Below are 15,575 nucleotides of genomic sequence, written 5' to 3'. Positions count from 1 at the left end.
TCACTTTATTTATAAGGAAAAATAAATAATAAGAATTCAAAGTGACAGCTATTAAATTGGATTTCAATTTATAAAAAGGTCCTTTGATGTTTTAATATACAAATGTGAAATAGGAGTCTTGTTTTTACAGTATTTTTTAAATCCTTTTGTGAGAGTTAGAATTTGTTAAAGCATATGACCCATTTAGACTCTAAGATGTCTGAGAAGATTGTTAGATCACTAACTGACTCACGCTGCTTCAATTCAACCTTTCCTTTTCCTATCTGGTTCCTTCCGTGGAACTTCACTTGCAGTTTTCTCTTTCTTGTTTGGTCCAAAAAGACCTCTCCCTCCTCTTTCTCAAAGATTCATATGAAGATCAAGCTTCAAAAGGCAATTTCCCCACCCACGATTTGACCTTATTTGTGTGTAATGATCTGGGTGACTTAGCTACTAGTCACTGGTAAAGTGTATCTGGTATTCTCTCATTCACCTTGCCTCTAAAATTAGGCTATTAGCATTTGACTCACTTCCATAATTCAAAACTGCAGTTTACGATTTGGCTTCTTGTCAAAGCCAAACTGCTTCTTGACATGCAGTTCCTGGCATTTGGTGGCTACTCAAATATTTGTTGAATGAATGAATGATGTTTACCATCTGCATGCTTCCCCATCCCGTATACTTTTCCTATTCTAGATTGCTTTTTGCTTGGCTTTGTGTTTTCTAGTATTTATGGAAAACAGATAAAAAAGAGCATTGGCCCAGTGAGAATGAACTGGTCCTATGGAATGATGAAGGGTTACGTTGTTTGACATTTAATTGGAAGTGTCGACTGAATATTCTCCTTAAAATCACATACTTACTTCTACTCAAAAGAGGAAGAATATTTTTTTCTTTCTAAGTGTCTACCACCTGCTGTTTGAAACATGCAATTCTACTTCCGGTTTGCAATCCTGAGCACCGGTGGTATAGCAGAAACATGAAGGGAAAGGAGCAGTCGCCCCCCGTCTGGGGATGTGCCAGAGTCGCCTCCTAGCATGTGCTTTTCTTCCTTGGCCCATTTCTCCTTGCCCTTCCTTCCCACTTGGTCTTTTTGTTTTCTAATTTGTCTTTCAAGGTCTTGAGAGATATAAGCGCTGAGTTGGAAACTACAATAACTGCCTGTTTCCTTTTCTCCAATATAGGATACCAAAAGTGTGACCAGAAGATGACCTACATCAGTATCACCTAAATTGTTTGTTTAAAAATGCAGACACTCCCAAAGAAAGAAAAAAAATGCAGACCCCCTAGTCCCACTACAGATCTGCTGAGTGTAGGTCTTAAAAGATGAGGGTCGGGGTCTGTGTATTTATAAGAAGCTTAGGCATCCGTATTGCATGCTCACTTTTGAGACCCTTCGCCCTTGACTAAGATGCATAAGCTCCAAGCTAAAAAACTAACTAAAAGGCAACCCCAAATGCTGATACCTCATTTGTAAATCTTCCCACTTTACAGTACAAACAAAAAGCATGCTTAAAAAATATCTTCTCTGTTATTTAAACAAACATAAAATCCTAGTACACTTCATTTCCTAAGGGTTCAAGAAACCTGTTTTACCTGTTGTGAGTAGCATCCTCTTTAGCTGTTAGGAGCAGCAAGAAAAATTCACTGTATATCACCATAGAAATGGATTTTTAATGAAGAAAATGCATTTCAGAGAAAAAAAATCTGATGACCAAGAAGGGCCTAGGAGCAGTGTTTATCAATTAAGTGAAGGGCGCTGATTACGTTATTTGATGACCACAGCTGTTGGCGAAGGTCTATTTTTAAGTTTTATTTGAAAACCAATCAATAGTTCAGAAACTATTATTTTTCCTTTTCCTTTATTTTCAAATTTTTGTATGTTTTTGTGTGGACCTCTGCACCTCCTTCTCTCCCTGTCCCCGCACTCTTGCTCTCACTTTCTCTCTTTCCCTCTCTCCCTTCTCTGCTCCAAAACTCTAAGTCCAGCTCCTCTGTCCACAGTAATCCATTCCTTATGATCTCATCCTTTTTGCTTAAGAACACAATGCCGTTAAGAGAATGATTCTTGTGGTTACAAGACCCTGGTTCAAGATCTTGCCCTGAGACTTACTAGATGTGTGATATGGGACAGACTGCTTAACATCTCTCAGTTCCTGTGGCCTCAATACCAACATAAAGTACTTACCTTACAGTGCTATTGTGAGATTTAAATAAAACTAACATGCGTAAAGTGCTTAACACAGATCCTAGTAGGCATTATTTAGATATCGTTTTTGTCGTTATTAATTATAATGTCCACATGGGAAAGAATATGTTAAAGAAAAAAGTCAGGACCTTATGTTAGGAAACCTTAAATATTGTGATAGCTGCTTTCTGTTGCTAGGATATGGAAACGTAAAGATGAGTAAGATACAATCTTTCCCCTCAAGTTGTTTACAGTATTGTAGGAAGACAGATGGCTGTATAATTTCTTCCACAAAATATGTTTATGCGCTGCTGTAAGATAAAGGATTCAATAGAATCGCTAAGAGGGAGTGATCAATATTTGTACTGCTTGAGTCACTCACTTTGTTGTTGAATGTGTATATAGTGAGAGGAAATGTAAATATTTTCTTTATTTGCAATTGTTACTTTTTATTTAAATGAGCACACATATCATGTCCTGACTCAAGCAAGCCATTATGTGAAACATAAAAATCTGCTGCTTTCTGGAGACACATCACTTTCATCTGATTGGGTATTGTCATAATAAATCTATATGACTATTAATATGAATGCCACCTGTTATAGTTGTTCAGTGTACAACCTGTACAACCATACAAGGTGACCCTGTAATAATAAGTGATACCCTCTCACAATGATTTTCATTATCTTATTTGATAAAGAGACTAACCAGGATGATTTTTCTAACATAGAAAAGTACCACAGTATTGAATGTATGATCTTGGCACCATCACAGTTCTGGGGTGAAAGTCATGCTGTAGTTAGCTGGGTGAGATTGCTATCATCTCCTAATAGCTGGACTGAGATATGGACTTCGATGAACCTGCCCTCTATGTGGATGGAGGAATTCTGAATAAATCACCTGAGAAATGGCTCTGTCTCACCGGACTATTATGAAGGACAGGGACCATAATATGTGAAAAGTATATAGCTATGATGTTCTTCTTTAACATACATATTATCTTGTCTCAGATATTTTGAATACATCGCTATAGATTCATTGAAAATAAGCTGGCAACATATACTAATAAAAACCAATTAGGAAGTGTGAATCACATTTTTGCCTCTGTCCATAGTTGATACTCCAGATCCCTACGTGGAACTTTTCATCTCTACAACCCCTGACAGCAGAAAAAGAACAAGACACTTCAATAATGATATAAACCCTGTGTGGAATGAGACCTTTGAATTTATTTTGGATCCTAATCAGGAAAATGTTTTGGAGGTAAGTGAATCATTTGGGGGTTATTAGATGGTCATAATTCACGTTGAGAGAGATGTTTGAGTTTGTTCTCTTACTGCCTTCCTTCTGTTAGCTGTAGTTGGGGTCAGGCTGAGCAGCATGGTAGACTAGCATCTGATGATGCATGCCAAGTAATATGAGCGTCCAGTGGAAATGCAGGAGTTAGGTGGGTTTGGGGAGACTTCTATCCTACCCATGTGCTTCGGGGAAAACATTTTCTGTTGTAAAGGGGAGAATCTCTGTACAACAGAACAAAAATATTTTCAATTTCTTTTAAAATAACTTACAATAGATTTTTCCCAAAATTGTGGAATTGATTTTCTACATTAATTTCTTTCTTATATTCCAAAATACAGAGGGGATAAGATTTCATTTCTGAAAGCATGATAATTGAATATATCAATCAGGAAAATGTGAAAAATAATTGTTATCTTATAGCAAATGTAGTGTCAGAAAGGAAAAGATAAAAAGTATTATTACCAGTTGGATATAGAGGAACTCAAATGATGGCTAAATATAGTTTGAGAACTTTAATTTTTTAACTATGATGGAGACTTTAGGTAATATTTCCAAAGATCTGTGAGAAATTTTATCCGTGTGCTCTACGTTTTACCCTCTAGATCACTCTAATGGATGCCAATTATGTCATGGATGAAACTCTAGGGACAGCAACGTTTCCTATATCTTCGATGAAAGTGGGGGAGAAGAAAGAAGTCCCCTTTATTTTCAATCAAGTGAGTAACACTGCAGAATTATGTCTCAACCTTATGTTAGGTAAAATCTATTTATTCTGGAAAGTTGGGTTTAACACTTGGAACATTGTATTTCTTTATATATAGAATGTTTTGTTATATAAACAGAAAGTTTCATTTTTCATTTTTCTTTTTGTCTTAATTTTTAAAATCATTCTGATATCTATTAATAGAAACTTTGGTTGAGGTATTACATTAAATACTAATGAAACGTTAATCTCATTTGTTGCTCCAAGTGATAGCAGTGGGATTAAGCAATGCCTTTGGACTCCATTGGCAAGTAGGTCTAATACAAAAAATTGGGGAGGATGAAGGGAGATGTGAAACCTGAGAAGTGAGAGAGAGAGAAAGAACAGGTAAGCAAATCCAAAGAAAAAATGTTGGGAAATTCAAACTATTCCAAATTACATATTTAGTAATATGTTTCTCTGAAGGAATATTTCTGTCACAGATAATCCTCAAATAATTAGGACTATGGTAGTGTAAGATCGGAGGGAATGGTCTTGAGGTTATTGTTATCTTTGTATTTCCAGGTTTGTTGCGTTTCTGAAAATTTGATGGTTTGTTTAGGAATAATAAAACCTTAGGTAAATTATTTATACAGAATAAACTCATTGGATTTTGAACCTTATAAGAGAGTAATTTAATAGTTTACAGTGAGAAATATAGATAACTGGTGGGCCAGTATGTGTAAGGCTGGTTAATATATTAGTTTCTTTTTGTTGGGAGGTACAATGTGCTTTTGCTCATCCTTAGAATGACTTTTCAAATCCCTCCACTCACCCACCTCCCTATCCCTTAACTCTCACCTCCTCTGTGTTGCCTTTCCTGTTACCATCACATATGACCTCTTCCTCCTTTCAATCCCCATGAGAATTATCTGTCGTGTTCATTGGGAGTAAATTGCTTACACTGTTGAATTTTTTGTCTTCTCCCTGTAAATTAAAACCCTATAGGTCAAGAAATTTGAAATACTGATTAACTATGCCTACAGAGTTAGGACATAGCTTACATTTATTGAATAAAGGTATACCTATTTAGAAACCAACTTCAACCCAAAAGGCTTCTGGATTAATTCATGCAATCAGAGTGACCCAGGTACCTTGAGGACACTCTGGTCCATGCACTTTCCGGTCTTTTTAACTTCTCTGGGAAGCATGTCTTCTATCCTGTGCCAACAGACACATCACCCACATTTCTATTGACCCCTTTTAAAGCTATTTCATTCACTCCTTTTACAAAAATTTATTGAGCATCTACTATGTACTGGCCATTGTGTTTTGTGCAAGGAATATAAAAATAATGTACAGGAAGTTCTTCCCCCAATTTTCTTCATCTGGGGTGGTAGAGGATGAAATGAAAAGTAGAAGTAAGAAGATACATACATGTGATAAAAAGAAATTGCTGGACAGGGAGTCAAATGAGACATGTACAGAGTGCAGTGGGAAGACAGAATAAAGAAATGTTCTGTTGTGAGAGGCCAGGATGGCTCTGTAGCAGTAGCTGATTTTGAACACATTGAACAGTAAACTGTGGTTAACACCTTGGCATTTAAAGCCAGGCTATTTGGTTTTTAAATCCCATCTCTGTCCCTTATCATCTATTTCATCCTGGGAAAATCACTTAACTCCTCTGTGCCTCAGTTTACTTATCTGTAAAATGGAGATAATATCTTGTAAGGAAGTCATTATGATTAAAAAATTGATTTTATTTATATATAATATACACATATAAGGATATATGACAATGTGTATTACATATGAACATATTTAATTATAATTTGCTACTTTATATTATTTAGATAGTTATGTATTAATCATATACTTTATTACATATTAAATATGTGATACTTGATTAAAAATATATAAATACTGTATATACCTAGACGTATGCACACACATATAGTGCTTTGAATACATTAAGCACTTCTTGTCATTGTTGCTATTTTTATACCTTGAGGAAAGAGTAGGATTTCAGCAGGCAGAGAAGTAGTTATGGGCATTCTAGGCAGAAGAAATTGCAAAAGCCTGTAGTCCTGAAAGAAGAAAGCAAGCTGGGGCATGGCAAGTTGAGCAGCTTGGCAGGTCCACACTGACGAGTAGTGGGGAAAAGAGCTCAGAGGCCGTCAAAGGCTAAAACCCACAGGCCTTACCTACAGCATGTTGCTAGGACGGGCTCTCAGTAAATGTCTTGCAAGGACTTTGTAAGCATGGATCGAACTTTGCAAAGTAAATTTTTTTTTCTTCTACACTTCAGTTCATGATACAAAGACTGCTTTATAAGAGAAGGTATTATGAACAAAATTAATTTCCTCTCTTGTCATTTCCTATGGTTAGGTATGCAACCCCCGGGCTCTCAAAAAGGCTTTCCACATTCCTGAATTTAAAGTAGCTTATGTAATTATCTTCTTTAGTGTGCTGAGAAAACAGTTGTCCAAACAGCTTTTCTTCATGATTCTGTTCTCAAGAGTCCTTTGCAGTTTTTATGTGAATGACAATCCTTTGAGTTGAATGAAAGGCAGTGGTAGTTGGGAGAAAGGTAAGTGTGGCTGATGGCTGAGCAGAGAGTCCCCTGGATTTTCCCCAGATCACGTGGCAGTGCCCCATGCAAGCCATGCAGCCTCTCTCTCCTCTGCTCCGAATCTCCGTCTTTCTGAGGGGGGCGGTCTTCTTTCTACAGCATTCTCAGAGGTTGCGAGAGAGAACAGTTGGCAAGGGAATAGTGGGAGAGAAGAGACTGAAACAAACCTTCCAGGTGGTTATGGCCATCTGGGATAGGAACAAGAGCACTTGGATTTGGAAAGAGAACAAATGCTTCAAGCCAAGATATTATTAGCAAAAACTTCTTTAAAGTTTTGTCATCCAAAAGTTAATACTGAGTCAACATAGGGTGATTTCCGTGGCCAGGAGACAGCCGGAGAGACACCACCAGCCTCCAGAGACCGGGATTCTCCCACTCTCGGGGTAGAAACTGGGAATTGGGAGAATTCTGGGAATTCTCCCTCCAGAATGTTTGAGTCGTCATGCTTTATTTTTGGAGTCTTATTTTCTTCATCTCCGAAATGAAAGTTTCATTGTAAATTATCTCTAAGTTCATTTCTAATTTATAAAAGCATGTGACCTAGAAAGAATATTTTCATGTGGCCATCTTCACCCAAAAGCTTTTAATTCTTCCCCTTTTAAAGATATGGAAGCTAAATAATAATAATACAAGGATAAAAATCTTTCATTCATATCGTATTACATAATTGAAAAATACTGACCTGTCAATAGATTGTGTTATTTATTAATGTGAGAGAATGTAAGGCTTTATTGTGCTCTTAAAACTTGTTAAATATTAAGAAAGCTGCAAAAAAGTTCTGTTTTCAAGGAAATAAGAATCTGTTTGCAAAGCAGACATTCTTGTGCAAACTGATAAGTAATATAATAAATAATATCATGAGGGATCTATTCATTGATTTAAATTACTTAAGTAGTTATTAAACACCTGTTATGTTCTAGGCAATATTCTAGGTGAAGGGCAAACAGCAGAAAATGTCACATAATATTCTGGTTCCCAGGGAGCTTGCGTTCTTCTAGGAAAGTAAATAGGCAACAATGAGCAAAATAATCAACACAACATCAGTTAGTAATAAATACTATAAAGAAAATAAAATAAAGGAATGCGATGTAGAATACTTGTGGGCAACCGAAGTTTGCACAGTCAGAGAAGGCCTCTCTAAAGCATTGTCATTCTTTCTCCAAATTTTATTATAAAAATGTTCAAACATAAAAAATGGAATGATATGTACAGAGAACACCATATAACTACCACCTGGATTCTATAATTGACATTTTCCCAAACACTATTTGCTTTGCTACGTATCTTCTATCCATTGATTAAACCATCTTACTTTTTTGATGCATTTAAAAGCAAGTTGCAGACAACAGTATCCTTTATCCCTAAACATTTCAGCATATTATTAACTAGAGTTTAGTACTTATATAAGATAATTTTAAGTGTCAAATGGACAGTATATGCAATATATGCAGTGAGAGTTGTAAGAGGAACTCATCCATTCATTCATTCACTTTATAAATAACCTGGTAGCATCCACTCTGTGGCGGACACTCTTTAGGCAGCGCCTATTCAGCCGTGAATGGAACAAACAAGAATTCCTGCCATCACGGAACTTACATTCTACTTAGTAAGATAGACAAAAAGCAAGGTAAATAAGTGGAAGACACTTCTGCTAGATAGTGACAATGGCAAATGCTAACTAAACCAGGGGGGAGACTGGGGGAGTGAGTGTATGTGTGTGAAGGGAGTCCCAAAGGCAGTTCCAAAAATGTGGCTCAGAAAGTCATCTCTGAGGATGTCTGAGGGCAGAAGTTGCTCCAAGTAGAAAGGCCTTGAAGCAGAGTGTCTCTGGCACGCTGAGTAGCAGCAAGGAGGAGAGTGTGGCTGGAACACAGAAAAAGGAGTAGGGAGAATGGTAGGAGATGAGGTCAGAGGGGTGAAAGCAGGGCTGGGGGTGCCAGTCATTGTGGGTGACAGTGGACATCAGTGGCTTAGGTTTGTCCTCATAGGAAGGGTGTGGTTGGGGTCATTGGGGCACTAAAGGGCTGGAAGGAAGGTAGTCCCGGGCAAGAGAACAGTCTGAGCGAAGGTACTGTGGACTAGAAAGGGCAGGGCTTGTTCAGGAAACAGTTCCTGGACAAGTCTGACGGGGGCAGAGCGCTGGTGCGTGAAGGAAGAACAGGTCCATGGGGATCAGACCATGGCAGAGTCTGACGGTGAGATGCAGCAATTGGATGTTATCTTCCTGACAGCTGTGAGTCATGGAAAGTTTGTGACCAGGTAGTGGGGAACTGACAGCAAATTATGGCTTTTTCCTCAGAAACGTTAGCAAGCAAAAAATGAGTCGTTGATACTGAAAACAGGTGGCTGCAGCTTCCAGCAGATTGCTTGAGTGGAAGCGAGTGGCGTGGGGAGAGCAAGGTAACTGGAACAAAGAATCGTGGGAGCTTTCCCGTGTCAATTAGAGTTGAATGGAATGATTTCTTGGGAGCAGCGAGGGTCCGCTGAAGCTGGAAAGCAGGAGTTTATGTAGATTCAGCTCTCCCTTAGACTATGACTTATCACTCAACTAATTATTTTAGAACTTTCTTTTGGGGGAAAGAAAGTCAATCTTAGGGCTGCGTCCACAGTTTTTGTTTTCCAGCGGGCATTTATGAAATCTGGGTTAGGTTGTGTTCATTGGAGTCAGAACTTTAGAGAGCATCAGAGTTGTTATTTGAGAGAAGCTGACACAACCTGCTGCTTTCAACCCCAGAGTCAGACAGCCGCTGCCTCGGTTGCAATCATGTCCGTTGATGTTGGACATGTTATGTTTTTTCCTCTCTTTTCCACGCGTCCTCGTCTGTAAAACAGGGTTGCACGTAGTACCTGCCTCTTAAGGTTGCGGTTATGGTTAAATGGGTTAGTGTATGGAAAATATTAAAACAGTGCCTAGCCTGGTAAGCACTAAATAAATATTAAATATTCTCACTATAATTATAACTGACCAGATTTAACTAAACATGTGTCCCATGCTTCATGAAACTGATTTAACTGAGTATTAAACTGACTTATTTGTTTGAATTTACTGACCAAAATGAACTCATTATTTAAATACTAAAGGTAGAGGCTGTGAACGTAGTGATCATTTGTTTCAAGGTAGTTCAGAATGTTCTAATCAGTCATTTACTGAATATATCAAATGTGACTTTGGGTTATGGTGGCCCATTTTAAAGTGGAAGGATTTAGAATCTTGAGAATTTAGTGTGTTTTGTATAAACAAAGTAACCCACTTCAAAAGAACTGTGAAAATGCTAAGGCTTTGAAGCAAGATAGAGAAGATTGTGCTTCCTTATTTCTCTGGATGAAATTAGTTTGTTTTGGCCAATATTTTGAGGAATGTTGACTCTAAGTTTATACTGTGTTTTAATTTGCCGTCTTTATTTAGAAGTTATTATTATTGTTTAAAAATAGCTATGTCTCATGGCTCCTGTGGCATCTATCTAATTTTGGCTAAATGCTTGCTTTGACTGTTGCTGATTCACGATCGCGACTGTGGAAGAGATAGTGTCAAAGCTTCTAAAAAACGGGAATTTTGGTGGTGAGTTCAGAGTGTGATCAGCTTCAGGATGATTTCGTTGGAAAGCTGTGTATTGATGTGTGAAGACAAAGACTACAATTTAAGTAAGTTAATGAGACAAAGTGGTGTTTGGAGAGAAAACAAGAGAACTATATAATTTTGTGAGAAATTTGGGAGATCTTTGGCCAAGATACGAAGGCCATCAGACATGGATACAGGACAGAGTTCGAATATGGGTCAAACAATTCCTGGCTTTGACCAGAGAATGCATTTTTATTTTGAGTTACTAGCAATTGAAAGTTTAACAGCTCTACCATTTATAACTTTAAAATTTTAGGGCTTTTTAGAAAGCTTTTGCATCTTTGGGGGGTCCTCTGTTGGATGGTAAGTTCTATCAGGGAGTAGAACACGTTCAACATCCAGCCTGGCACCCATTGGGCACTTGAATCACTCTGGAAGAATTAATAACTGAATGCTCATGTAGGAGCTGTTGAAAACCTGGGAAGTGCTCAGGTCAGGTAAATGCAAATAAAGCAGAAAATATTACACAGTCTCTTGAAAAATATAGACAATTACTGAATCAACATGGTGATTAGTTGTTGTTTGTTTCTACCTAGGGGAAAAAAAGAAAGAGTAAATTGACCCAAGAGGGATCAGAGTTCAAAGTAACGTTTTATTAAAAGTAACTGCTATGAATATTAGAGTACATAAGAGAAATCGTGGCGTATTTGAAGGACTCTTTCCTGATAGGATAGATTTTCAAGTTTAAAGTTATTCGACTAGGGGCATCTTTTTTGTAATTTTAAAGGCCCTCCTATTGCCACTCCCTATGCTTGCTGCTTTGGCTTCATTATTTCAAAAGGTCCCTGGAAAGTTTTTAAGAGAATTAATGGGTTAGATACTTTAAGAATGATTTTAAAGTCTGAAATGGCTTTTTGTTTTTTGTAATTTCTCTCTTTCCGTTCCTCTCCCCCTCCCCCAACTGAGATTCTCCCTTTGTAAACATCTAAAATTGCTTTCCACTGTGGAATTCAAAGAAAGGATTGTTGCTTTTCACAAGAATATAGGATGTGTACAGTCTACTTCTTCCTAGAAGAGGTGGAGTTCTTCTAATTTGTTCTGCTTCCCAGCTAAGTACTAAGGGGTTGGGGAAAACCTGGGAGATTTGGTCACCCTTCTAATTGCCCTGATAATGCAAGCAGTGTGGAAGCCTGTGATGCAGAGATGCTTTCTGCAGTGTGTGGGAAGAAGTTTATAGTCATCGTTTAATTCCTCACAGGAAGTACATATTTTTGTGGCTGTTTTATCTGAATGACATGTTCCAGGTAAAAGGTGCAGAGAGATGGTAAATGTAAGGCTTCGTAGCAAGTCTGAACATAGTGGGAGAGTTTCAAATTTCTTCCTGATTGTGGAGGAAATTGGGCAATGTGTGGAAGTGAGGATTTTTTTTTTTTTTTGAGACAGAATCTCACCGTGTCACCTAGGCTGTAGTGCAGTGGCATCATCATAGCTCACTGCAACCTCGAACTCCTGGACTCAACGATCCTCCTGCCTCAGCCCCCCAAGTAGCTGGAACTATAGGCACATGCCACCACACCTGGCTGATTTTTCTATTTTTTTTGTAGCAGTGAGGTCTTGGTCTTGCTCAAGCTGGTCTCGAACTCCTGGCTTAAGGGATCGTCCCCCCTTGGCCTCCCGAAGTGCTAGGATTACAGATGTGAGCCACAACACCTGGCCCGGAAGTGAGGATTCTAACCTATGTGACAAGCACCATGGCAACACATCCTATAACTTTACAAATGACAGAAAAACCCTGTGTTTCTCTTGTTTTATCCTGCCTTTCTTTAAAGAGTCTTGTCAGGCTATCTAGGATCATGAATATCTTAGCCAAGAAATGTTGATGGAGGAAAAAGCATATTCTTATGGAGAAGAAAAATATGATTCCAAAATAGAATGGTTCATTTTCCTTTTATTAATATTTATTCAGTTGTGAAGACAAATAGGCATTGGATACATTCAAGCATGGAATATTTTAATACATAATTCATAAATGGCTTAGGGATCTGCCAGTTGGGAAGCCAGCTTTTTCTTGAAGACTTTCTGTCATGGGGTGGCACATTGGACTGGGGAGCCTCTTCCAACTTTGACTCTTTCCCTTTGTTAGAAAACTCTATATTGACTTGTAATATTGTTCATATCATTTCCATTTCCCTATGATGGTTTTGCCTTCTGGAGATAAAAACATTAAGTTTAGTACCATTTTAATGGCAGCTTTCATGTATTTCTTTTTTTAAAATAAACAGACCATGTTTTACCCATGTCCTATTTTCTTACTAAACATCCACGGTAACTTCATTCAATATAAAATGTTTTCCAAGCTGTCTTTGGTAAAGACTTCAACTGACATTGTGAAACAGAATAGACGTAATGTTCTGGGATGTGGACTGAGCAGTGCTTCCATTGATAGGCTAGACAGCAGATGCATTAATTGTTTGGTAGCCAATCACACTTTTGCTATTATTTAACTATGTACTATTCATGTCAGCATGTGTTATACCATTTGACCTGGAACTCTTAATTATTTTATTCACTTTAAAAATCATATTTATACGCTGCATTGGTGAATATAGATTCATAGAATTCCAGACAGTGGAATTGCTTTCTGGATCAGACCCTCCCCTGATCGTATGTCTAGTAGCAATGAGATGTTTCTTGCCAATGAAGAATTGTCTGATATGCTCCCCTTCCTGCACACACGAACACTGCTCCACAAATATTTACTGATTATCTGTTGTACGCCAAATACTGTGCAATGAACTTGTAATAGAAACCTATATAAGACAGAGCTTACAGTTTAGTGGGAGAGGCCAATTTTTGTAGGGTTGATATCAATGCCTTTTGCTTACTCATAAAATTCAGTACTGAGTGAGGATCATCTGTGAGCTTATTTTAACCTTTCAGAAAGCTCCTCCTAGTTTCTTTTACTCTATCCCCTGAAACTCAAAAGATAATAAATCTAATAATTTATAGCATTTTATGTTGGTTCTAAAAATATCTTCTTCATATTTCAAGAGGCATGTCCTAGTCTTGTATTTGAAGTTACTGAACAAGTTGGCTCTATCTATGTTTTTAATGGTAACTGATATATTAAAAATAACAGCACATCTTACAGTTGTAGAGCAGCTTTCGAAGCATTCTCTCATTTGGCTCTCATGACAATCTAAAGTTGCATTATTTATAATTAAATCCACGGATAGTATTGAGAAGGTCTTATTATACAACAGATTTACAATCTCTGGAAAGACATCTCTTTCTTAATACGGTTTTGCTATGTGGGGAGATTAGTCACTCTCTTTTCTTTTAGACCAAAATTGTCTCATTGGCAGCATACAGTTTTTTAATAGGTTTGGTTGGTTCAAATAGTGTTGAAAAAATAAAAACCGCAGCTCCTAAATCTCATTAGTAGATGTTTCTTGAGCTAAACACGGTTGGCGGGGCCCTGGGTCCTGCTGTCTACTGTGAATGGCTGTTCTGTTTCCAGCTTAATACAGCCTGCAGCCGTCATAAATGCATACACATGAACTTTCTCCCACGCTTTCATCAACCCCTGGGCCATGACGGCCTCTGATTTTGTGGCCAGAGGAATCTCCTGAACAATAGACAAAACACCTCAGTAGTTTTTGTATCTTAGACAGTTTTAATGTCCTATAAATAGAAATTGTGGAACTGAACTACTTTATTTCAGTGAGGGAGGATAACAACCAGACAGAGACAATTCTTATGTTTGCTAAAATGACTTATTAAGTAACTTACATCATAAAAATAGCAAAAAGATGATTTATTGAAAAGCACCTGTAGTTTAGGGTCTTCGTGGAGCTGCGTTAACTTTTATTTTTAGGTTAAAAATAATCTGGCTCTGAAAATTCATTTTAACTTCATTTTCATTATACAAAACACATATCCATTTTATGTCCTAATCTAATTACTATATCTTTATTAATATATCTTTTTTAGGTCACTGAAATGATTCTGGAAATGTCTCTTGAAGTTTGGTAAGTGCATTTATTTAGTTTGATGAAAAACAGTGTGAGTGATCCGCTGATTTATTTTAATTGTTAAAGAATATATTTTAGATATATAAAATTATTCTGACAGCTTTGAATATATAGAAGTTTATTATATTTACTTTGCTTTTCTTTAGTTGTTAATAGCTATAAAATTAAAAAAATATTCTTATAGTCTAATATTCTTTGCTTAATTTTCTAGTAGTTTGGTGGTTAAATAATAGATGTCAGAATACGTGCTTTTTGAAAAGGCCCTCTATTTCCATAGAAATGAATGCAGTTATTTAAGCCTATTTTCCATTGTTGATTCAGGTAGATATTCAACAACATAAAAGTGAACATAAACAGGAAACTATAAGAATTTTTTTGTAGTGGAAAAACTGAAAATTGAGAGTGATTTTGTTCAGATCGACGAGCAGGACTACAAATGACGAGGTTCCATGAAGCATGTTGCTCTTTCAAAGTGGCTTCCAAAAATGAGTGTTGGGAAATCATTTACTTTTTTTCAAATGGTGAATCTTGGGAGAGGCAGATGTGCCTTGATCTCCCTGATCTCTGATCTGTCAATGAGTTAAGTAGATCCCACCTCCCTCAGCCTCACTGCCATCTCTTTATTTTAATTTTATGTTTTTAATTTTTTTTGTTAAAAGGGCTGGTGAACGCCTGCATATTTCGAGCCACTCACCTCTGCAAAGAGGTGGTTAGAACACTGTCGAAGGAACCGCTGAGCTAAAGCCAGCCCAACCGCCATCTCTTTAGACTTCCCTGTTGATGTCGAATTTACCAAAGTTACTACTACATATTTTATACAAAAACCAAACAAGTTAATTTAACATTTTCATACCTTGTGATTTGCCAAATATATGAAGATGGGTGCACTGGGTTTAGGTAGTTCTTGCTCTTATTTTGATCTCTGGAGTGTGTTGATTTGACTTAGTGATTGGAATAAATTTCCACAACCTCTCAATGTATGTCACCAAATATCACAGGTACAAGTTATTATGTTGCATTATTTTGCATTAAGTTGATCCTTCCTTAAATGTGGTATATTTTGGCATGAGATTAGAAATACTTTTATTTGACTGACTATGGAAGTAATTCTATTTGTTTAATGGGAAATAATCTTCACTGAGATAATTAGGATCATATTTTTATAGTATTAAAAACTCCTCTTTTATATGTTAATTTATGTC

The 15,575-nt window shown here is 37.1% G+C and overlaps 1 protein-coding gene across 2 annotated transcripts in view; it reads left to right on the top strand.

The window, feature by feature from the left end:
• The window catches only part of PLA2G4A (phospholipase A2, group IVA (cytosolic, calcium-dependent)), a 158,333-nt gene that overhangs the window by 79,527 nt on the left and 63,231 nt on the right, over window positions 1–15,575 (top strand). Inside the window, exons 4-6 of one of the 2 annotated variants that reach the window (XM_012647830.1) lie at window positions 3,282–3,430; window positions 4,069–4,182; window positions 14,333–14,370. In XM_012647830.1, coding sequence (XP_012503284.1) covers window positions 3,282–3,430; window positions 4,069–4,182; window positions 14,333–14,370 — 301 coding nt within the window. The remainder of the gene's footprint in view (window positions 1–3,281; window positions 3,431–4,068; window positions 4,183–14,332; window positions 14,371–15,575) is intronic. The other variant, XM_012647831.1, reaches the window with a different exon arrangement.

The sequence above is a fragment of the Propithecus coquereli genome, unplaced genomic scaffold (assembly GCF_000956105.1).
Source record: "Propithecus coquereli isolate 6110/MARCELLA unplaced genomic scaffold, Pcoq_1.0 Scaffold270, whole genome shotgun sequence".
In the NCBI taxonomy this organism is placed as follows: domain Eukaryota; kingdom Metazoa; phylum Chordata; class Mammalia; order Primates; family Indriidae; genus Propithecus; species Propithecus coquereli.
Note: the sequence above shows the minus strand (reverse complement) of the source record. Positions and strands in the feature narration are given on the sequence as shown.